Source organism: Equus przewalskii, chromosome 9 (assembly GCF_037783145.1).
Source record: "Equus przewalskii isolate Varuska chromosome 9, EquPr2, whole genome shotgun sequence".
NCBI classification, from domain to species: Eukaryota; Metazoa; Chordata; class Mammalia; order Perissodactyla; family Equidae; genus Equus; species Equus przewalskii.
Genome location: NC_091839.1, coordinates 10,876,605 through 10,899,694, shown reverse-complemented (window position 1 = coordinate 10,899,694; position 23,090 = coordinate 10,876,605). Strand labels below are relative to the sequence as shown.

Here is a 23,090-nt window from a genome sequence, read left to right as displayed (position 1 = left end):
ACGGTCACCCACTGAGGGCTCAGCGCACCCCAGTCACATGCTGTGTGCTCAGCACAGGCCAGACACACACTGAGGGCTCAATACACACCAAACCCCAGTGGTCACACGCTGAGGGCTCAGAGATGTCCCCACCAGAGGCCAGCGCCAGCGGTCCTCACCCTGCCACCCCACCTCACATCACTCAGGCACAGGCTGTACAGACAAGTTATTTACTTCTTATTTTAACCTTGGGCCCTATTTGTCCTGGGAAGGGGGGTGGGCCAGGGGGCTGGGCCCAGCATGCACCCCCACTTCTTAGAGGGCAGACCGCTCCCCCAGCTCGGCTGGGTCCAGGGGCCACAGCGTCAGGCCGGTGGGGGTGGAGGTAGAGGTGGGAGAGCAGGAGAGAGCTGGTACAGCCACAACGGGGCAGACAGAAGCGGGGGCACGGGGACAGGGACCGGGACCCAGGACATCTGGGTCCACGGGGGCCTCGCAGGCCTCGGGCTGTCCACTGGACCGGGCCTCAGAGCAAGCGACAGGCGTTGCCCACACTGTCAGCTGAGATGTCAAGGTCATGGCTGTAAGGGGAGTCCCAGTCCCTGAGGAAAATGGCCTCCAGCTGGCTCCGCAGGCCACCCCGGCCGTTCTGCGTCACCAGCAGCGAGGTGCCCGCCGTCTCCGTGAAGTAGCTGCCTGACCAGTTGGAGGTCCCTACGGGGCGGGGGGCAGAGAGTCAGGGCCCGTGGCCAGGCCTGGGCCCCCCTCCTGTTCCCCCAGCGGTCCTTGGGACACTCACCAATGTAGGTGGCACGTTCGGTCACCATGTACTTGTTGTGGTTGACGCGGGCGTACGGGATGCGGGCCTGGGCCTCGTCCGCAGGGACCACAAAGAGTTTCTGAGGGGGGCGGAGAATGGGAAGAAGTGGGGGATGCAGGGCGGGGTGAGGGAAGCCCCAGGGCCTGGGTGGGGGCGGAAGCAGGTCTGCAGGGCCGGGGTCTCTGCTGCTCCCTAGGAGCCCTCGGGCCAGAGCAGGGCCGGCGGGGTGGGCGCTCAGGAAACGCCGGCTAAAGGGGAGGATCCAGTCACCTCATATGCCCCCATTACCTCTAGAATGGCTCCTTTTGTCCCTTAGGTCTCACCTCAGATGTCCCCTTTTCCAGAAAGTCTTCCTTGACCTCTCAGACTGTTGCAGGTGCTTCTTCTGTGCCCCCCGATCCCAGCCCTGACCCCTCTGCCTGTGCACTCCCATCTCGGGTGGGTCCCTCTGCCTGTGACCCCCATCCTGGCCCTGACCCCTCTGCCTGTGACCCCCCATCCTGCCCCTGACCCCTCTGCCTGTGCCCCTATCCCGGCCCCGACCCCTCTGCCTGTGCCCCCCCATCCCAGCCCTGACCCCTAAGCCTGGCCCCCCATCCCGGCCCTGACCCCTCTGCCTGTGCCCCCTCATCCTGCCCCTGACCCCTCTGCCTGGCCCCCCATCCCAGCCCTGACCTCTCTAACGTGCCCCCAATCCCAGCCCTGACCCCTCTGCCTGGTCCCCCAACTGGCCTTGACTCCTCTGCCTGGGCCCCCCATCCCAGCCCTGACCCCTCTGCCTGGGCCCCCCATCCCACCCCTGACCCCTCTGCCTGGGTCCCCATCCCGGCCCTGACCCGTCTGCCTGGGTCCCCCATCCTGCCCTGACCCCTCTGCCCGGCCCCCCACCCCACCCCTGACCCCTCTGCCTGGGGCCCCCATCCCGGCCCCGACCCCTCTGCCTGGGGCCCCATCCCGCCCTGACCCCTCTGCCTGGGGCCCCCATCCCTCTGCCTGGGGCCCCCATCCCGGCCCCGACCCCTCTGCCTGTGCCCCCCATCCCACCCCTGACCCCTCTGCCTGGCCCCCCTGCCTGGCCCCCCATCCCACCCCTGACCCCTCTGCCTGGGCCCCCCATCCCGGCCCCGACCCCTCTGCCTGGGCCCCCATCCCAGCCCTGAACCATGGTCACCCCATCCCAACATAGGTCACTCTGGGTTGTCCCTGTCAGGTGACAGGTGAGTTCCACGAGGGCTGTGTCCCCAGGCCTGTCCCGCATGGGGCCTGCGGGGTGGGCTGGGGCGGGTGCTTACCAACTGGATGTCGCAGTGGGTGTGGTTGTCCCGCAGGGCAGCCAGGGAGAGCAGGAAGGCCCGCATGGAGGGCTCAGAGTGTCCCCAGCAGCTGATCAGCAGGCGCACCTTGACGCCCCGCTCGTAGGCAGCCCGCCGCAGCCCGTCATCAATGGCAGGCCAGAACCTCGGGGAGAGGGTGAGGGTGCGAAGGGCGGCCTTACCCATGGGCCTCCCCCTCAGCTTCAGGGAGCCAGGCCTGGGCTCTGCGGCAGCTTCCGAGAGCCCCCAACCCAGAGACCACCCCATCTCTGGCCCCCGGCCTGTTCCTGCCTCCTTAAATCGCACAGTCCCCCATTCTGTTTCTGGCTCCCATTCCTAGTCCCCTAATGCAGTCTTCCCATCACCTTGTCTGCTGCCCCCAGACCACCTTCTCTGAGCCCCCCAAGCCCAACCATCCTCTTCCTATCCCAGATCACAGACCCCAACCCTGCTGCCCCAAACCTCAGGACTCTCGGCCCCCAGCCCCTCATCCGCTTCTAGCCCATGCTCCCTACTTCCTCCCTCTGGAAATCCCTGGCCTCAGGCCTCCAGCCCCCCATCTCTGCCCCCAACCCCAATATTCCCATCCTTTTCTCTGTCCCTCTTTCCTCTGCCACAGGTGCCCAGACCCCCTCTCCCTGTTGCCTCTGTCTGCTCTCCCCATGGCTTGCGCTCCACCTGTCCCCCTGCCTGCTTTCTGGCCCCACCCTCCCCTCTCCTGTCTCCTCGTCCACCCACGGGGGCTCCCTGCCCGGAACCTGGCCGTGCGCCGGCGGTACCTGTGAGGGTGGGAGAACTCCATAGTGGGCAGGTAGTTCATGACCGAGATGTAGATGAAACTCCGGGCGTTGTCCACCACGTTGAGCAGGGCCTTCAGGTCTGGGGTGCGGCCACTCGGACACAGCGGTGGGGGTGCACTCTGGGGGCGAGGGGACACTCAAGACACATGCCCTGCCAGGGGTGCCACCACAGTGGACCCCGTGTACAGACAGCTCATCACAAGCCAGCTCCTCGGGGACTCACTGAATCCTCAGCCTCCAAGAAGGCAGGGATAATTACCATGTCCAGTTTGCAGGTGCAGAAACTGAGGCTCAGAGAGGCTAACTGACTTGTCTAAGGTCACACAGCTGATAAATGGAGCCAGGATTTCAACCTAGGCTGTCTGGTTCCAGAATGTATGCTCTAACACAGGGGTTCTCGACATAAGGTCCCCAATCCAGCAGCAACAGTATCACCCAGGAACTTGTTAGAATCGCAAATTTCTAGGCTTTGCTGCACACGGCCTACTGAATCAGGGTCCCAGGGTGGAGCCCAGAAATCTGGGTTTTAACAAGCCATCCTGGTGCTTCTGATGCATGCTCAGGTTGGGGGTCCTCTGCTCTAATCACTTTTGTCCCTGACTTGCTCACCGCCCACCCTGCCAGCACTCCTCGTGTGCCTGGGCCACACCAGCCTCTCAACCCGGCTCCCTCCATCCTTCTGACAGATAAGCCAACTCAAGCTCTGAAAGGGGAAGTGGTAATGGCGAACCCTGACCCCTGCGGGAGACCACTGGAGCAAAGGACCCCAGCGAGTCACGCGGCCCTGCATCCACCGCTGTGTGGCACCCTCAGCCACAACTCTGGGCATGGCCAGGTGACTTGCTGGGGGCACTGAAGGGAACCCAGGCTGGCCACCCCAACTCATGAAAACTTCAACAGTTAACAACAGCAGTGCCTCGTCTATGGTGCTCAATATCTGCCACGGGCCATGGCCGGCGTGGTGCACTAGAACTTTCCGCTGTGACGGGAATGTTTTCTCCCTGCACAGTCCTATATGGCAGCCACTTGCTACAGGTGGCTACTGAGCACTTGAAATGTGGCGAGTGTGACCGAGGGGCGACATTTTTAACCCTATTTAATTTTAATTGATTTAAATGGAAAAAGTCAAACGCAGCTATCCTGGATAGCTTCACCAGGCGCTCGGCCAGTGCCGACCAGCCGCACCTCCTCTCGGCCCTAAGAGGTTGTAAATATTGTGGTACCCATTTTCTAGAAGAAACCGAGGCCTAGGGAGGTTGTGACATAGCCCAGGCCCCTGACAGAGTGAGCAGGAGTGAGGGCTGGTGGTCAGGAGCCCCCTCTCCTCCAGCCACTGGGCCGGGTGGGACGGAGGCCATGCATGTGGCCAGGGCGTGACAGGCCCCGCTTCCCTCACACTCACTGCCAGGTAGGCCAGGGCGGGCGTTCCGTTGAGGCAGATCTCCATCGGTGTCTCTTGGTTGTACCGGGTGTCATAGGGCCGGGGCCACGTTGACGGGATGGAGCTGCCCGCCTGGCCCAGGTACCAGTAGGCCTCGAAGATCTTGGTCAGGTCTCGAGCCAGGCAGCTGCAGTTGTACATGACCACACCCAGCTCCTTGACCTGTGGGAGGGCAGTGCTGAGCCCAGGGTCAGTGACCTGGTGCTCACAGATGACATGGACACCCCCGGCCCCCTGGCCTCCCTTCCTGCCCCTTCCCCTCAATCTTGAGTCAAGTTTTGGAGAAAATCATCAGTTATCCCCAAGCACCAGGTCTCCTGAAGCGTTGCAAACGCTGTTGCTTCTACCCTCTATCAAGTGAGCTCCAACTCATTCTTAGGTCTCAGCTGACAGTTTCCTCCTCCAGGAAGCTCCCCCACTGACTGTCCAGATTACGTGAGGCACTCCTCTGGGCTCTCAAGGCCCCTTGAGCTTCCCTCGTCACTCCCTCTGGTGACAAACCCATCTCCCCATTGGACCGGGAGCACAGGCACCGGGGATGGCTCAGCTATAGCTGTATCTTCAGCATCTCCCCGCAGACTGGGTGAGACTCGGGGCTTGGGAAATGTTTGTTGAGCAAATGCTACTGCCTAAGCTGAACCTCTTTCCTGTCTTGTGCTGATTCCTGCAGGTCCTTTAGGTATCAGATTAGCTGTCATCTCCTTGGGTCTGAGACCTTCCCTGGTACCCCAGGTTGGGTCCCCCATCCTGGCCCTGACCCCTCTGCTTGTGCTTCCTCCATCCCAGCTTTGACCTCTCTGGGCTGATGCTGCCTGGTGACCAGCCTGTCTCCGCACTGGACTGGGATCCAAGAGGTCCATCTGTTACCACAGTGTTCCCAGCATTGCCCAGAACACAGCTGGGCTTAGAGCAGGCACTCGGAATGAATAATGAAGGCTGAACAGGTGGCAGGGCCTTGAATGCCCTGGAGAGGGGCTGGCAGCTGCCACGGGGGGTCAGAGGGAACACCAGGCTTCCATGAGCAGGAGGAGGGGAGTAGGGGGCTGGATTTGGGGACATTCAGGGAGGCCGGGTAGGAGGTGGGGAGGAAGCCACTGCAGAGACTGGATACAGGGGACTCCGGGAATGACGAGGGGTGCAGTTGGAGACTGGGCGCCGTGTGGGGCAGGGAGTGGCCTGGAAGGGCGGGTGGGCAGGGCACAGGCAGACCTGGGTCAGGGAGCGCCAGTCCATGTTGGCGCTGCCGAGGTAGAAGTGGGTCTGGTCCACCACCCAGAACTTGGTGTGCAGGACGCCATGGGTCAGCTTCTGCATGTCCACCATGCGGACCTGGGCACCTGCAACCGACAGGGGTGGTGGTCAGGGGCCGGCGTGGGCAGCCCCAGGCCCGCCCCCCACCCCCGCCCCAGCCGCCCTCGAGCTCACCGCTTTGCAGCAGGGCTTGCAGGTCTGCCTGCGGCTGGGGCCCGTTCGGCTTGCTCACGGCAACACGGACCTTCACACCTCGCGGCGCCAGGGTCTGGAGCTGCCGCAGGACCTCCTCGCCCTGAGGGGAGGGGAGGGCCTCTGAGGGGCCAGGCCAGCCGGCTCTCCAACCCCACTCAGCGCCCCTTGCAGGGCTGTTTTGAGACTGGGCTTCTAGATGAGATCGGGAGGGACCAGGCTTTACGTTCACCCGGACGCCTAGGGATGGCTTTACAGGTTAAGATATTAAAACCTCTCTTTTTCTGTTTTGATGACTGGCCACGCTGAACCCTGCCAGGGCCTCCCTGTCATTTCTGCCCTTCCAGGGACTTTTCCCAAGATCCTGCTCTGGAAGGGTCAAGCCTGGCTCTGCGGGGGTCTCTAGGCATCTTACAGAATGCTGGAAGGATGCTGAGGGCATGGTGCAGGCTGGAGGTCTGGGGATGTACGAGTAAGGTTTGATGATGCCAATAACAGGAATGGCAACAGCCCACGACTCCCTGGTTCCTACTGGGAGCCGGGCCCCGCTCTAGCCCCTTCGGGTCTGAACTCACTGGATTCCTAGCACTCTTATCCATGAGGCAGGTCTGAGTCTAGTCCCTGAGGAGCAGACGAGGAAGCGGGGCACCCGAGAACTCAACGGGGAAGCAGGATTGGAATCCAGACCGTCTGCCTCCTGTGTCTGTGTTTTGAACCACTGCAGCGGGAGTGAGCTGGGAGTGGGATGCGTATCGCTTCTAACTTTTCTCATTCCTTTTTCAGGCAGTGCCTAAGGAGCTCCACAATCTTAAGATTTTTTTTTTTTTCTGCTGAGGAAGATTGGCCCTGAGCTAAGAGCAGTTGCCAATCTCCCTCCTTTTTTGCTTGAGGGAGATTGGCCCTGAACTGACATCTGTGCTAGTTTTCCTCCACTTTATATGTGGATCGCCACCACTGCATGGCTGACCAATGGTATAGGTCTGCGCCCGGGATCCGAACCTGCAAACCTGGGCCGCCGAAGCAGAACACAGCAAACTTAACCACTACACCATGGGGCTGGCCCCAATTTTAAGCCCACTTTTGACAAAAAGAGGCAGCAGGGAGAGGAAAAAGAGAAGGGACATGCTCGTTGCATTTTTCAAAGAAGGGGTTATCCACTGAGGCTGTTCTTTTTCAAATTTCTTTTTTAAAGATTGGCACCTGAGCTAACAACTGTTGCCAATCTTCTTTTTTTTTTCCTTCTACTTTTTCTCCCAAATCCCCCCAGTACACAGTTGTCTATTTTAGTCGTGGGTCCTTCTAGCTGTGGCATGTGGGATGCCACCTCAACGTGGCCTGACGAGCGGCGCCATGTCTGCGCCCAGGATCAGCAAAACCCTGGGCCACTGAAGCGGAGCGTGTGAACTTAACCACTTGGCCACGGGGCTGGCCCCCTTTTACAAATCTTGACATTTTCTGTCTTTTAAATTATCTGTAGGCCCTAACAAGGATATAATGCAAACATTTATAAAGGCTGAGTGTGTGTCAGGCCCCGTGCTATCATTTTCATGGATTAACCTGTTTGGTCCTCACAAGAGGCAGGTGCTGTGTACCGGCCCCATTCTACAGATGAGGACACTGAAGTCTGAGCAGCGGGGTGACCTGCCCAGGGTCACACAGGTAGGAAGCGGCAGCCTGGCTTGAGGCTCAGCTCTCCCTCCGCTCTTCCCTTTCTTTGTGGGACAAGGTTGGGGCAGCTTGCGGGCGAGCGACATCTGCCAGCCTAATCCTTCGTAACCGAACCCACACCCTGACATTCAGAGGCCTCCAGATGACCGTGACAAACGCCCCCGGGCCAGAGGGCCATGTGAAGACAGCTGCTTCCAAACACCTGTGTCCAACCTGCTGTTTGAGACGTGCCCACCTGTCTCCCGGGCTACAAGGGAACCCCCTTCACTCCCCCAGCCAATGCCTCCCACCGCCCCTGCTACTGGCCAGGGCCCAGGTTGCCAGGTACCTGCTGGGCAGAGGGCTCCTGAGTGTGGGTGTCATTGTTGGTGAGGGTCCAGTAGAAGGAGGCGATGTCCAGGCTGCTGTGGGCACCGGCGAGCAGGCCCAGCCAGGCCTGGCTGGTGGAGGGGTTGGCCACGGAGGCATTGGGGAAGTCCAGGCCCTCGGGAATGCTCTCCACCAGCACTGCTCTGGGGGGTGGGGGACGGTGTCAGCCACTGGGGGCCGGAGATGGCCAGCTGGAATGTGAGTGCTCACCTGTCTGCCCGCGGAGGATAGGAGATGTGTATCTGCGTGTGCCTGTCCTCGTGATTCTCTGTGTCTGTCCATTTGTCTGTCTAGAAGTGTGGAAGGAAGGGTGTGGATGTGGATGTCTGTGTGTGTGTGTGTGTGTGTGTCTGTCCACAGATGTGGATGGAAGATGCTGTGCGCGTCTGTGTGCGTCTATGTGTCCACAGACCTGGATAGGAGATGATGCTGTGGCTGCCATGGGAACGGCGTGGGGGAGGGGGTGGCAGGCACGGAGGGAAGAACCTGCGACGTTTCACTGGGGAGTCTGCGACCACCTCACTCTGTCAGGGGCACGGGGGGCAGCCAAGTCAGGCTCTGCTTAGCGTGTGTGTAAGTGTCCCTGGAATGGCAGGGCCCCCCGCTCCCCTTCCCCCACTTACTCGCAGGGGTCATAGCAGGGGGCTGGGCGCTGGTTGGGTCCAAAGAGATGCAAGTCGCCGTATTCCCATAGAAACAGCTGAGTCATCAGGGCACCGAAGCCCACTACCGCTAGGATGAGGACCAGCAGGACCCACCGGGCTTTCTGTGGGGAGGAGGAGGCGATCAGCCATCCCAAGGAGGGGAGCCCAGCCCACGCCTGAGACAGACAGAGGGTGGCAGTGGGTTCCTACCTTCTCCGCAGCCTTCCACGCCTCGATCTCATTCATGGGCAGCTCGCTGGCAGGCTCCTCAGCAGGCACCTTCAGCTGGGAGGATGGGGACGGGAGAGGGGTGACCGGGCCACTCGGTGGGGCCCCCGCCCTCCGCTGCGCCCAGCCTCTCCCCACTGGGGCTCCCAAACACCTACCTCCTGGTACATCAGTTTAGGCTTCATCTTGCCAGGCAGCAGGGGGATACGCAGAGCCCAGGCGGGAAAGTGGGTGTGTCAGGGTCTCCGAACTGCAGGGAACAAAAGCCGGCACCGTGTGGGGTGTTCTGCGCTTTTGGGGGATATCACGGAAGGCGGAGCAGTCTCGGGATCACAGGATCCACTGGGTTTCCTTACCCGTGATCACGGGGGCCACTGGCACGAGGCCCGGCACCCCAAAGGAGGAAGCTGACCGCCGGTCAGCAGGGATTTCGAAATCCCTCAAGATCCAATGCTTGTGCTTTCTCCCCATCACTCTGAAGTGCCCCCCGGCCCTCTTTAGTGCCCATCCCGTCCCCCTTAGCGCCTACTGTGCTCCTCATTAGCGCCCACACTGCTCCCCATTAGCATCTTCCCTTCTCTGATCTCTAATTTAGACACTTCTCAAAAGACAGCTCTGGATGGGGACAGCGGAGCCCCCAAAATTCGTGCCTGGCTTTCCCCCAGCCCTGAGACTATCCAGGGCACGTTTTCCAGGTGGCTCGTCTGTTCTCATCCTCAGGTATCCACCAGACAGCTCAAGCCGGGAACCTAGGGCTATCGGGGCCTCCCCTCCAGCCCCCAGCCCATCCCCCCAGCCAGCCTCCTCACCCTACCCCAAAGGGGCCTCGGTCTTACTCCGCAGGCGGCAGCTGCTACCTCCACGGGGCCCCAGCTTCTGCCCCAACAGGCTGAGCCGGGGTGGGAGGAAGGAGGGGGCGGGGCCCGAAGGAGGCTCCGCCCACTGCAGCGGGGAGTCTGCGCAGTGCGCTCGCCGGCTCGCGCTCCCTGGGGGGAGAGGGGGGGCCGGGACCCCCAGATACTGTGCGGCCGACCTGGCCGGGGTAGGGGGAGTACACGGCTGGATGATGGGCTCTGCCACACCCTACCCCAGAGCCCCGGGGTCGGGTAGGAAGGCCACAGGTAAAGAGAAAAAGGAACCCCACATCTTTTTCTCGTCTACAAACCTTGTGACTTTTTGTACCATGGGCATGTATTACCTAGTCAAAAAACAAATACATAAATAAAATTAATGATTAAGGAATTTATAAAATAAAATGGAGAGATCAAGGTTGAGTAATAGGATTTCGAGATGTAGCGATTAGATCAGCAGAAGACACAGCCCACGCTATGGGAGGGGAAGAGCGGGGCGGAGCAAGAGTCGGTGGGGTTTCTGTTGGAGTCTGTTTGAATGACAGTACTAGATTTTTTTTTCTTTTAAAGCCAGCTGATATTTTGATAGGAATTTTAAAAATTTTGTTTCTGAAATCCAAGCTCTGGCTGGAGGGATAAGTAGGGTTTCTCACCTCCCATCTCCCATCTCGAATCTCGCAAGCAGGATTTAAGGCCACAGCTGGGGAAATAAATGGGAGAAGCCCCTCCCCACCCACCTTTCTCAATGAAACCGGGCCAGGACCCTCTTGACCCCATCCAGGCCGGAAGTCAACAGATAAATGCAGAAAAGGATTACGTAGCACTGATAAGCAACAGTGGTGGCCCTGACAGTTGGATTTTGGGGTGGGTCAAAGCTGCTTTTTATTGTACGCCTATTTTCTTTTTTAAAAGTGTGAAATATAAGCGACTTACAGAAAAATCGAGAAAAAAAAGGCTCCGTGCAGGTTAAGAAATAATTATAAAGCGAACACATGTGTTGCCGCATCCCACGTTTTGTCACTTAAAAAAAATATGCACATTCATTACTGAGATTTAAAAAAAGAAGGGGGTAAAAACGGAAAATTCCAAAAAGGAGCTAGATTCTTCTCTCACTGCAAAATCCAGGCCAGATCTGAAAGGACAACTTGGAAACCCCTTCCCCTACTGCCCCATCTGATTGGCAGGGGCAGAGCACAGCTGGATGGCCTTCCTCCTTGCAGGGAGGCAAAAAGGGGATGGCGTGAATTGGTTCCATCAAGAAATGGCAACAGAGCAAGGTTATTTGGGACTCCAGAGGTCACCGAGAGAAGCAGAAGATAACACAGTCTTAGAAGTGGCTGACCACAGGGTTTCGGGGTGAGCGAGGGGAGGCGTGGGGCAGGAAACAACATTTGCCTTTTATTATTTGCGAAGGCCTTGGTGAGAAGTATTTTATTTTAGAAGACTAAGTTGGAACAGCAGGGGATGTGAAATTAGAGATGCTAAAAAAAACCCAAGCGCAAAACGGAGGGAGAGGTGGGGTGTGGAGATGGGGTACAGGACCCGGCACGGGGAAGCCGGGGAGCTGGGACAGCCACTAATAAACCAGAAATAGGAAGAAAATGGACAGAGTTCATTCCAATTGTGCGTGACCTTTCGGCTTTCAGATTGGACAGTGATGACAGCTCTGTAATGATGGGTTTAATTTTAACCTCTGTTATATTTTCATCAAAGCAACCTATCTAAGGTGTTTAAAAAGAAAACGAGCACTGGAGAGGTGGTTCAGACTGGGTTAGGTGGGCGAGGCAATGAATGCTGTGGGTTCCAGGGCCAGGGGCCTGAGTTGAATCTGAAGCTCAGCACTTATGTGACTGTTTGAGGAGTGACAATGCATCTGTGCCTCAGTTTCCTCATCTGCAAAATGGGCCTGCTATCAATAGCATCTACTTTTCATGAGGCTGTTCACTAATTTTACACCTATTTATTGAGTACCTACTGTGCACCAGGCATTGTTTTAGGCCTTGAGGATACTACCATCAACAAAACAGACATGAGAGAAGAGACACAAAAAACAAGTTAATAAGTAAATTATATGTTAGAAGGTAGTAAGTGCTACTGAAAATCAGGGAAGAGAGACAGGGTGGGGTAGGATTGGGCTTATTTGCAATTTTCAGTAAGGTCAGGGAAGGCCTCACTGAGAAGAAAACATCGAGGGGAGGGAGGGAGCTATGTAGACTTCTTAGGGAAGAGTGTTCCAAGCAGAGGGAATGGCCAGTGCAAAGGCCCTGAGGCAGGAGTGTGCCTGGTGTGGATAAGGAAGAGCAAGGCGGCCAGCATGTCTATAGTGGAGTGGGCAGGGGGGAAAGGGAGAGGAGATGAGCCAGCGAGGTGACAGGACCAGATCTTGCGGGGCTGCCTGGACTGTGGCGAGAAGGACAGGGCCACAGTTAGCTTCTGAGCAGAGGAGGGACATGATCTGCCTTGGGTATTGTAGTGGGTTGAACAGTGGCCTCAAAAAAGATACATTTGATGTGGGCATACCTTCCGGAACTTGTGAATGTGACCTTATTTGGAAAAAGGGTCTTTGCAGATAGAGTTCAATTCAGGATTCTGAGATGAGATCATCCTGGCTTATCTGGGTGGACCCAAATCCAATGACAAGAGTCTCCAAAAGAGAAAGACGACGCAGACAAGGCCACGTGACCAGGGAGGGAGAGATTGGAGCGATGTGGCTGCAGACCCAGGTTTGCCAGGGGCCACCAGAATCTGGGAGAGGCAAATGGAATGTCCCCTGGAGCTTCTGGAGTGGGAATGGCCCTGTCAGCACCTTGATCTCGGACTTCCGGCCTCCAGAACTAGGAGAGAAGACATTTCTGTTGTTTAAAGCACCCAGTTTGTGGTCATTTGCTATGGGAGCCCTGGGAAACTAACAGAGGTGTTGGCAGGCTCCCGCTGGCTGTGAGGGACAGGATGGCTGGGGTGCGGGGTGGAGCAGGGCGCCAGGTAGGAGGGTCCTGGGACGACAGGGTGGCCAGCACCAGCGTTGGGGCAGCCAAGGGGCCAAGAGGAGGTGGAGTCTGGGTAGGCTTTGAAGGCGGAGCCAACAGGATTTCTAATCAGACTAGACCTGGACTCCAGGTAAAGAAAGGAGCAGACGATGACTCCAAGGCTTGAGCAGCTGCAAGGAGGGAGGCGCCAAGAGATGATGTGGGGAAGACTGAGGGAGGAACAATTTGGGGGAAAAGACCAGATTTTGAGCATATAAATTTTGAGAGGTCTAAAATCTATCCGAGTGGCTCCTTGAACTAAAGGAATGAACACCTATCAGGTGCACAGATGGGCATGCAATAGTTCTCTAGAAATCTGAGTGACTGTGTTAAGGCTCCTGACCAAAAAAAAGGCACCTCCCCTCCCTCCCGGCGGCAAAGATGGTTACTTTTCTTTTTTCTTTTTTCGGAAGATTAGCCCTGAGTTAACATCTGCCGCCAATCTTCCTCTTTTTTGCTGAGGAAGACTGGCCCTGAGCTAACATCTGGGCCCATCTTCCTCCACTTTATATGTGGGACGCCTGCCACAGCATGGCGTGCTAAGCAGTGCCATGTCTGCACCCGGGATCCGAACTGGTGGATCCTGGGCTGCCGAAGCAGAATGTATGGACTTAACCACTGTGCCACTGGGCCAGCCCCAGATGGTTACTTTTCTTTGTAGGCCTTTACTATTTAATTTTTTAAAAGGCACATAGGACTTCCAAGGAAATTAAATTATGAGGCTCAGACTATGAGCTGGAGTACCCCTTCCCCTACAATGCAGTCTCCAGAAAAGGACGGTGGCCTCAGCTGGAGAAGTATTGGAACGCCCCTACCCCCAGATCCCAGTGGGCTGAAGATGGGATGACTGACAGAGCCAGGCTGGCAGGGGCCGGCATTGTCCTCAGCTCGCTTCCGCTCCTGTGTTCCCAGGAACCCAGAACCCCCACGGGGCTCCAGGGCACCGCCGAGGCTGGTCCTTATGCTCGGTGTCCTCCCTGGTGTGGAAGGCACCTCTGCCAGCAAGGGGGGCCCCTCCCAGCCCACAGAATGTCCTCATCCTCTTGGCTGTGCCCTGCCTGCCTTGGAGTGCGACACCGCAGCCCACAGAAAAGGAGGAAGCAAAACCACTGGCCTTCTGAGACACATGTTGAGTCACAGCTCCCTGAACACCCCACCCCCGAGTGAGGGTGGCAGAGCGGCTCTCTCCTCCTTAGCAGAGCTTGGATTTAAGTCCAGGGTTCGAATCCCACCACTGTCACTTTCTTACTGAGTGACCTCAGGCACGGGCTTTACTTCTCTGAGCCCTGCTGGCCTCATTTCTAAAACAGGGGTCATCTTATACCCATCTGGGGTGGGGGGGTGGCCCGAGAATCACTGAATGGTTTAAGGGGGTGGGTCTCGGAGTCCCACAGCCCTGGGTTCAGATCTCAGTGCTGTGTTACTGGGAAAAGAAGCTTCCTTCTCTGAGCCTCACTTTCATTCTTGGAACAATGAGGGGACTCATACACCAACCTCACATTTGCTGGGAAGGGTCAATGAAACCATTCATGGCAGGCAGGTGGCACAGGAAACCTCCAACACATGCTGGCTGGTGAGATCCGTGTCCCCCCTAGTGCCCGGGACACACTTTTGTCACAGTTAAACTTACATGTGTCCCTTAAAAACCTAAATCGGGGTCTGATTTATCCCTCTAAGCCCCAATGACCAGCACACGGGAACCCTCAATAAATGCTGAAAACAGAAGAAATGGAGCAGTGGAATGGAAGCCTTCGAGAGACTGTCTCAGACGTCTCTCTAGACCTACGGACTCTTCTTTTATACACAATGATAACCCAGAGCAAGGAGCGAAGGTGCAGATGATGGCGTTTCAGCCTTAGACCAACATTCAAGGTCGGTCCAAGGTTGATTTAAGCCCCCTGAGCATGCGCAGGAGGGCGGGGGCCAGTTAGTGGCTGAGATGCGCATGCAGCCCTGGACGGGCCACACCGCAGGAAACATCCACACACCTAAGGACCTTCCATATGGTTCAAAACAGAAATGTCCTCGTGTTTAAAGGAGCCGATTTTCCCCTGACCGTGCAGACCCCTGTGGACTGAACGATCAACTGTCTGTGGTCAAGTCTACAGAAAACAGAACGGGGCACTGGGTTTGTAAACCTTTTCTGTTTGTCTGCTTTGTTTTTAGCAGTAGAAACTTTATTTCAAAGGACCCCTAGAAGATGCCTCTTCTAAGGAGAGAAGATGCTCGGTCTGAAAAAGAATTAAATAGGTAAAGAAAAACAAACCCCAAAACCCATCATGAATGGTGAATACGTCTGAATTGGAACTCAAAAATCAAAGCTGTCCCACCTCTGCTCAAAATCCCTCTGTGGCTCCCCATTGCCTTCAGGACAAAGTGCAAACCTCCTATGTGTCCTCTAGGGCTCCACAAGGACAGGCCCCTGTGGACCTTCCCCGCCATTACAGCCTCAGGTCCCCTTTCTGACTCCAAAGCTGTCTCTAACTCCCACCTCATCCCTGAACCCCAGCTCTGGAGTCCCATGGCCTCCTAGGCACCTCCCTTCAGGTGTTCCAAGCCCCTTACAGCCACCCTGTCCCCAACTGTCCTTAGCATCTCTCCTAAACCTGTTCCTCCTCCCGGTCCCTATTTCAAGGACAGCTGTCCTACTCATCCTTCAGGTCTCAGCCTGTGGGCCACCTCCTCCAGAAAGCCCTCCTTGACTTCCCCGGAGCCCTGGGCCTCATTCTGCACTCCCCACAACTTCTCCCATCACCCCCTTTTCTCTTCCCTCCATGGCTTCCACCGGACTGGTCCTCTTGCACCTGAGACCCCTCTCCAGCTACCTCCCTTGGCTCCCGGCCTCCACTGGACCCTTTCAATCCCCCCTCTATGTGAGTCTGACTTGTCCCTCCCCTGCTTAAAACCTCTTCGCAGCCGCCCTCCCGAAGCCCTGAATGATCTTCCCCTAATAAATATCCTCTCGCCATCCGCCATACCCCAGCCATATTTAATTATCTTTCAGTTCCTTGAACTGAAACCACAGTCGCCACCAAACACCCTCCCGCAGCAGCTCCTCCCGCCCAGCACACCTTTCTCTCCTCTGCATGTTGGCCACTCCCAGCAGCCCCTGTACCGCCTCCTCCAGGGAGCCCTTCGGGATCCCCAGGCTCTCACCGCCCCCTGGGCTTCTCCCTCCCAGGCCTGACCCCTCTGCCGGTGGCCCTGACCACTCGGGGCTGTCAGTGCCTGGTGACGGGTCTGTGTCCCCGACTGGACTGTAACACCCATGAGGGCAGGGCGGGGCTGTCTCCCTCACTGCTGGGTCCCCAGTGCCACCCAGCACAGGGGCACATGGCAGGTGCTCAGTGGCCAGTTCCTTCATCTCTTCTTCAACTAGTATTTATTCAGTGACTACTTGCTGACAAATCCTGTCTGAAAACCGGAGACACAGCCCAAAAAAGAAAAACAAAATCCCTACTAAGGATGATATTTTGGTGGCGTGAGACAATAGATAAACGAGTAAAACACATAATATGCGCCTCGGAGAAAAATAAGGGGCGCAGGGGACGGGACATCCCAACTGAAATGGATGATGTCTCAGTTCAAAAGGAACCACTCATCGGGGCCCACGGAGCATTATTCTCCATTTTTCAGAGGCGGGAACGCTCGGGGAAATCACCCCCCACCCCCGGTGGCACAGCGTCGGTTTGTCGGCTGGGAATTGGAACCCAGAGCTCAGTTCTGTTCCAGGACGCTAAACGGTCGACCCAATTCATGAACCCAAAATGAGGCAGAGCGTCTTCTCCTCGCCACCCGGAGGGAGGCCTGAGCCCGTGAAAAGGCAGGATGTGGGGCGAGAGGGTAGGGCTCCTTATGGGTATGGAAGCAGGCAGCGCTCGAAGCACTTTATCTATTTAATTCTCACCACAGTCCTTTTTTAAAGCCCCACTGAACAGATAAGGGAACTAAAGATTCAGAGAGGTTAAGTCACTGGCATAAAGGAACACAGCAGGGAAATGGTGGAGCCAGGATTTGAACCCAAGATGCCTCAGGGTCCCGGGTGTAGACAGGTGCCTCTCCTGTTGTTTAGCATCTGTAGATCAGTAGCTGTCCGCCCTCCCTCCCTAACAGCAGCTGAAGCCAGAGGTGGCCTCAGACACTCTATCAACGTCCCCTCCCTCTCCCCCTCTCTGAGGGCGGCATTTGAAGCCTTCTCCGAATATAAAGGATATGTGAGTGCAGCTTTCAGAAGAGCACTCTGGCTCTCCTTGCAACCAGGCTGCTCTTGCCGATCCATCCTTGGTCGAAGTTCTGGAGCTGCTGCTGCTGTTTCATGTCACATCAGATCGCGTCCTTCCTCTCCTCTGAATCCTCCCGTGGCTCCCGCCTCACTCAGGGTAAAGCCAAAGTTTCCTCCACAGTCGATGAGACCCCAAAGGATCTGCCCTCATCACCCCTCTGACCTCATCTCCTAGCCCTCACCTCACTCCCTGGCCTCCTTGCTATTTCTTAAATATTCCATGCACGCTCCTACCTCAGGACCTTTGCACTTGTCGCTCTCTCTGCCTAGAATGCTCTTCCCCCAGACAGCCATGTCACTCACTTCAAGTCTTCATTCAAATGTCACCACACTCAGAAAACCTTCCCTGACCACCTTCTTTATTCTTTTTTTTTTTTCTTGAGGAAGATTAGCCCTGAGCTAACATCTGCTGCCAATCATCTTTTTGCTGAGGAAGCCTGGCCCTGAGCTAACATCCATGCCCATCTTCCTCTACTTTATATGTGGGATGCCTGCAACAGCATGGCATGCCAAGTGGTGCCATGTCTGCACCCAGGATCCGAACTGGTGAAACACGGGCCACCAAAGCAGAATGTGTGCACTTCACCGCTGTCCCACTGGGCCAGCCCCCACCTTCTTTATTCTTAGTTATTTATTTTGGCTGAGGAAGATTTGCCTTGAGCTAACACCTGTGCCAGTCTTCCTCTATTTTGTATGTGGGTTGCCACTACAGCATGGCTGATGAGTGGTGTAGGTCTGTGCCCGGGATCCGAACCCTCGAACCCAGGCTGCCGAAGTGCAGCATGCTGAACTTAACCACTACGCGCCGGGGCTGGCCTCTGACCACACCACCTTTAAAACTACAACCTTTACCGTGCATTCTCCACCTCCCGTCTAACATGTCATAGAATCTACTTACCTGTTCTCTTATTGCCTCTTACCCCTCTAGAATGGAAATCCACGAGGCCCGGGATCTCTCTCTGTTTTGTTCAGTGATGTGTCCCCAGTGCCTAGCACCGTGTTGGGCATGCAGAATGTGCTTAATGAATATTTGTTGAGTGTGTAACTTGCGTTTTCATTCCCGTATTGCAGGTGTAGCGACTGGAGCACAGGGACCTTAACCCACCTGCTCAAGGTCATGCAACTATTTAAGTAGGAAGCGTTAGACCCGATCGGAACCAGAGTGTGCCAGCCTCCAGGCACACACTGCTAACTACTGTGCTCCACTGCCTCGCTAAGGCAAGCGGAGTGAGTAAGATACTTACCTCCCCCCCTGGGGATTCAGGGCTGCTGGGGTTTGACTGAGCTGTGGGGGGACCTGTCTCATCTCTCTGTACCCCCAATTCTAGACGTCAAGGGAGATCTGGGCCTAAGCTCACCCCACGACCCCTCCGTGACTCCCACCGCAGCATCTGCTAAATGCTCTCCTTTGGGGGTGGGCGATCACTCACCCCAACAAGGTAAAGAGATAGGAAGTAAGGATTAATGTGAGCAAGGTTCGTGATGGCCGATGGGCCACCCCCTCAGGGGTGGTGACGTGGCCGAGGGGAGGACAATACGGAGATCGTGACGTGGGGTGGCATGAGATGGCTGCCGTGGCAGAGGGTATCATGATACAGGGAGTGTGACGACACCACAGGAATGATGAGGGCCGCTGGGGGGAGGGGGACAGTGACAAGGATGAAGGGGACTGGACAAGGGTGAGGGTGACATGGTTAATGGAAATACTAGCCCCAGTCACCCCACGTCAAGCTGGCACACCACAAGAGCAAACTCGCAGAATCCTCACGCTTGTCCCTGACGCGGCTGTCCTTGTGTGCATTTTACAGATGGGGAAGCTGAGAGGGCAGAGGTGTGACCAGCGGTCAAGGGCACGCGGAGGTTTAGTGGTGAAGCTGGGATTCTGGCACACCCCGGGGAATGGGTCTAGTACCCCCTATGGTGGCAAGTATGTGAGAGGTGACATGGGGAAATGACACGGGAGACACGGAGGGAAGAAAAACGACTGGAAGGCAGGGTGACTCCTTATGGGGAAAACTCGAAGCATGACGCACGCATGGTGACTGTCACAGTAGCAAAGTCGACATGGGAGGGTGGAGACATACGGGGCGAGGATGACAGAAGGGAAGCGTCAGTGCGATTTAAGGAGACGGTGACTGGAGGCGTGCGAAGGTGACACGGGGATATGATGACGATTTAGGAGAAGTGAGGATTTCACAAGGAGAGCAAGCAACAAAAGAGGGGTGCAGGAGACATAAGGCGATGGCGACTTACAGGGGGGAAGACTGCGACATAAGGTGGCAATTGGGGCTTAAAGGGAACAAAAGCGAGTTAAGAGGGTTGACGGCGACATAAGGAGGGTGATGGCGACAGAAGGGGAGTGGTGACGATTTAAGCGGGATGCGACATAGGAAGAATGGGAACATAAAGGGACAGAGGACGACATAAGGGGAGAGATACAGGATAGACGGAAGGACAACACGAGGAGGGCGGCCGACGCGCCGCGCCCCCAGAACGCACAGTACCTGCACTCCTCGTCTCCCACGCCCGGACCCAGCCCCGCGCGCACCTTCCAGGCTGGAGCCCGGTCGGACCGCCCCCGCCGCGCGCAGGCGCACTCCGGGGGGACTGCGGGCCGGCGGGGGCCAGGTATGCGCCTTTCTCATTGGCTGCGCTCCTCGCTAGCGCGGGGCGGAGCGAAGCGCCTGGGAGAGGAGGGGGCCTGGGGCGGGGAGGGAGGGGGGCTGTCACGTGACGGGGGCCGCCGCGCTCTCGCTGGTGGCAGCCGGGCGGGCTAGAGCGGCCGCGGTCAGTGCGGCTTCCGGCGGCGAGGGCGGTGCTTCCGGGCGGGCCGCCGGGCCGAGGGAGGAGGGTCTGACAGTTGGCGCCGCCGGCCGGGCGGGCGGCGCGAGGGGGCGCGGGCCCTGCGGGGCAGGTGAGGCGCGGGGCCGGGGGTGCTGGGCCTGGACCGGATGCGGTGGGGATGGATGGATGGCGTCCGGGGCCCCGGAGTCCTTCCCGGCGCCGCTGTGCGGCCCGGGACAAGCGACTTCTTTCTCTGAACCTCAGTTTCCTGCTCTGGAGAATGGGGCTCAGAACCTGACCATAGCATCCTCCTTATGGGTTGGCGTGGGGTCAGCTCGTGCATGTCGGAGCCGCTAGCTCCGCGCCTGCACACTGCTCACTTCGTTACTATACTCTTCTTGTTGGTCTCAGTGATGGTGTTTGCGCTTGGCGTGGAAGGTGTGGGTTGGGAGCGTGAAATCAGAGGCCAGCAGATTCCTGTTGAAGTCCCAGCTCCACTTTGTGGCAGGAGGCCTGGATCTTCCCCCTCTCTGAATCTCATTTTCCTCATCTGTGCAATGAGGGCTGATAGTCCCAGTGTCTTAGGGTCGTCGTGAGGATGCTGATGAAATGTGCGTGCAAAGCCCTCAGCACAGGGCCTGGCACAGCGTTGAGCAGGAGCTCAACAGATTGGGGCTGTAGTGATCATGATTCTGAGTCATTGGGGTAGATGGGACTTCCAAGGAAGTGGAGGGAAGGAGGAAGCTCAGAGACAGCAGGAGGAAAACCTCGGAATCTGGAGTCGGGGCCGGTCAACATCCTGCCACTTACTATTTGGCTCATCTTGCCGAATCCCATAGTATTAGATTTCTCTCTTTCTTTAAAACCACTGATGTCTTTTCTCCAGTGTACTGATTTGAGAAGGAAAAGTTGTATTGCTATCCTAGTGGAAAACTAGCATTGCTGGCTGTGAGAAGAAGGCGATATTAACCTGAAATACATTGGAAGCAGAAAAGTCTATTAAGTCGTAGACAGAAAATGAAAGAGAATTGGGAAGGGAATAATGTGTGCAGAGTGATTGCGTGCTGTCAGATCCCACAGGCCCTGTCGAGTTGTCTTATACTCTGTTCTCAGCTCCCGCTTTGCATATGACTGACATTAGGTCAATGACTGTCCTGTCCTTTGCCTAGCTCACTGAAGGTTTATTTTGTTTAATGCACGTGTACATAGTGCTTATCACCTGCCGAGCATCGTTCTAAGGCCTTAGGTTTTATGAACTCATTTAATCCCTCTAACCACTTAAGAATAGATATTCCTTTCATTCTTACTCTATATTTGAGGGAAGTGAGTTCCAGAAAGATTAAGCCACTTGCCCCAGAGTCAGGATTAGGAAGTGACAAAATCAAGTTTTGGATTCAAGTCTTCTCAGGGCTTAGCACAGGGTGTCTGGTACCTGGTAATTACTTGAGTCTTGGGAGCTATCTTTTTTCTACTATTATTAATATTATATAACTTTCACTGTTCAGGAGGTCAGCGCTGGAGCTGGGCTCTTAACGGTGGAGGGAGGAATTTGAGTCTAGCAGGGAATTCTGCAGCCATAGGGGGAGGATACCAGTATTTAAAGCCTTCTGGTGAGCGTTCACTGAAACTTGGCAAGGACAGACCATAGTGCCTGGCTCATAGTAAGCCCTCGACCGGCGTGAATCAGAGCCCCTGGGCTGTGACCTTGGACCTGCCACACTCATGTGTAACACGGGGATCATTTTTACTTTTTTCCCCAGGTGGCTGTGAGGAGTGACTGAGATGTGGATATAGTCAGTGCCCGGCACATAAACATTCGACAGGAGCTGCCACACAGGCACTGGAATCAGGGAGAACTGGTTTTTGAATCCTGGTAAAGCCACTTGCTAGATTTGGCATTTGGCAAATGACTGCGCCTGGATGAGTCGGTTTTTTCATCCACTGAAATGGGGCTGATAATAGTCCTCACTCATGAGGTGGTTGTGAGGCGTCAGCATGACGCCCAGCTCTGGTCCTGGTGCGTAGTTAGCGCTTCATGTGCGAGATGTTGTTCCGTCTGACTTATTGAAGCCTGTCCATGCCCTGCTCTTTGACAGATGCTGGGTGTGTTGTCTTTGTCCCATGGTAAAATCCGAAAGGGAAGGTGGATCTTAGGGAGTTAAATACAGGGCAGACGTCTGTGGTCCTGTTCGTCACTAAGAGATGCAGCTGAAGCTAGAGACCGCAGGATGAACCTTAGCCGGGGATAGAGAGGAGAGTCTCCCATGTGGGTGAGACTTCTCAAAGCTTCACAGAGCAGGTGGCAGCCAAGCGGAGTGATGGAGAGCTTTCTAGAAGAACGGGAGGAGAAAAGCATTCCAGGCGCAGGTGACATTCTGTGTGAAAACCGGGAGGCGGGCAAAGGCCCTGGGGGTTAGAGGGGAGGCTGGGCGTCAGGCCTGGGGGTGAGAATAGCCCACACTTCTAGAGTACTTCGTATGCACCGGGCACTGTGGCAAGTGCTTTGCACATAGGCGCTCAGCTGGCCCTCCCAGGTAGGTAACGTTTGTACATCCCAATTCACAGATGGCGACCCCGAGGCTGGACTGGTGAAGCTGCTTGCCAAGGCCACCTAGCTAGTAAGTGGTTGAGGCAGATTGGAAGCCTGCAGTCTGCTTCCAGAGTCTTTCCTCTTCCACCAGCCCTGTTATACCATCAGAATGAGGGCGGGGAGGGGCAGAGAGCGTGGGACGGTGAACAGAAGCGTGCGGATACAGCCTTCTGTACCCTACAGGGGAGGCGGAGGAGCGGGGAGGGCGAAGGATGAGAATCCGGGGCTGGGCTGGGTAGAGGGAACAGAGTGGAGGAAGAGGCCGAGGAGATGGAGGAGAGGGCAGGGCCAAAGAGGAGGGAGGGCTCAGTGGGAAGTTTGGGCCAGGACAGGGAGGGCCAGGTGGTCCTGGGGTCAGGTGACATCGGATCCTCAGGCGAGAAAGTTCCTTCCTTTAATTCTCTTTTCGAAACTGTTGCTAATGTCCAGGAGAAAGTCTCCGTGGGTGCTAATATGTCCTTAACTCCTTTCTAGCATTTGCTAATCTTTTCTAAGTGAAAGTTGCTTTTCCGTTTCTTCTCTGAGGCCCCTCATGACCTGGTGCCCCAACTCTCTGCTCCCAGTTCCCCTCACTCTCCTCCCCACTCCCCTGCCCCTGCCATGCAGGCTCCTTGCTGTTGCCTAGACGGCCAGATGGGCTCCTGGCTCAGGGCACTGGACTTGTACCTTCTTCTGGAACACTCTTCCTTTGTGAAACCGTGTGGCTCACTCCCCCACCTCCTTCGGGTCTCCAAATGTCACTGTCAGAGGTCTTCCCCCAGCACCCTCTTTAGAACCGCAGCCCCTCCCTCCCCGGGGCCGCTCTTTCCTCCATGGCACTGAAGGCTTTCCCACGCACCATCTCGTTTACTC

The 23,090-nt window shown here is 56.5% G+C and overlaps 2 protein-coding genes across 35 annotated transcripts in view; one reads left to right on the top strand and one right to left on the bottom strand.

The window, feature by feature from the left end:
- Window positions 1-195: 195 nt before the first annotated feature.
- Window positions 196-19,672, bottom strand: PLD3 (phospholipase D family member 3). 7 transcript variants are annotated; one of them, XM_070557767.1, is made up of 15 exons: window positions 19,369-19,439; window positions 12,077-12,390; window positions 9,871-9,903; window positions 9,520-9,691; window positions 8,864-8,955; window positions 8,688-8,762; window positions 8,457-8,599; window positions 7,793-7,976; window positions 5,779-5,899; window positions 5,563-5,690; window positions 4,315-4,515; window positions 2,892-3,031; window positions 2,092-2,257; window positions 779-878; window positions 196-693 (listed from the first exon to the last, which is right to left on the bottom strand). In XM_070557767.1, the coding sequence occupies exons 5-15, from the start codon at window positions 8,888-8,890 to the stop codon at window positions 506-508; spliced, it is 1,473 nt and encodes a 490-aa protein (XP_070413868.1). In that variant the 5' UTR covers window positions 8,891-8,955; window positions 9,520-9,691; window positions 9,871-9,903; window positions 12,077-12,390; window positions 19,369-19,439; the 3' UTR covers window positions 196-505. The 7 variants fall into 7 exon arrangements, with proteins under 7 accessions (XP_070413868.1, XP_070413873.1, XP_070413869.1 ...); XM_070557772.1 differs by lacking the exon at window positions 9,520-9,691 and having other exon boundaries at window positions 19,369-19,470; XM_070557768.1 differs by lacking the exon at window positions 12,077-12,390.
- C9H19orf47 (chromosome 9 C19orf47 homolog) overlaps window positions 19,655-23,090 on the top strand; it is a 19,291-nt gene continuing 15,855 nt past the window's right edge. For 6 of the 28 annotated variants that reach the window (XM_008534620.2, XM_070557794.1, XM_008534621.2 and 3 more), the window contains exons 1-3: window positions 19,655-19,778; window positions 21,409-21,521; window positions 22,214-22,266. The gene's annotated coding sequence lies outside the window, so the exon portion shown is untranslated. Of the gene's footprint in view, window positions 19,779-21,408; window positions 22,016-22,213; window positions 22,267-23,090 lie in introns of all 28 variants that reach the window. The other 22 variants (XM_070557804.1, XM_070557806.1, XM_070557796.1 and 19 more) reach the window with 14 other exon arrangements.

Bases quoted from the DNA above. Each gene is read 5' to 3' on its own strand.
- PLD3 (XM_070557766.1), bottom strand. From the start codon at position 8,890: ATGAAGCCTAAACTGATGTACCAGGAG. The intron at 879-2,091 runs GTAAGCACCCGC...CGCCCCCCTCAG, and splicing joins CCCACTGCGACATCCAGTTG to AAACTCTTTGTGGTCCCTGC. The intron at 694-778 runs GTGAGTGTCCCA...CCCGCCCCGTAG, and splicing joins CGAACGTGCCACCTACATTG to GGACCTCCAACTGGTCAGGC.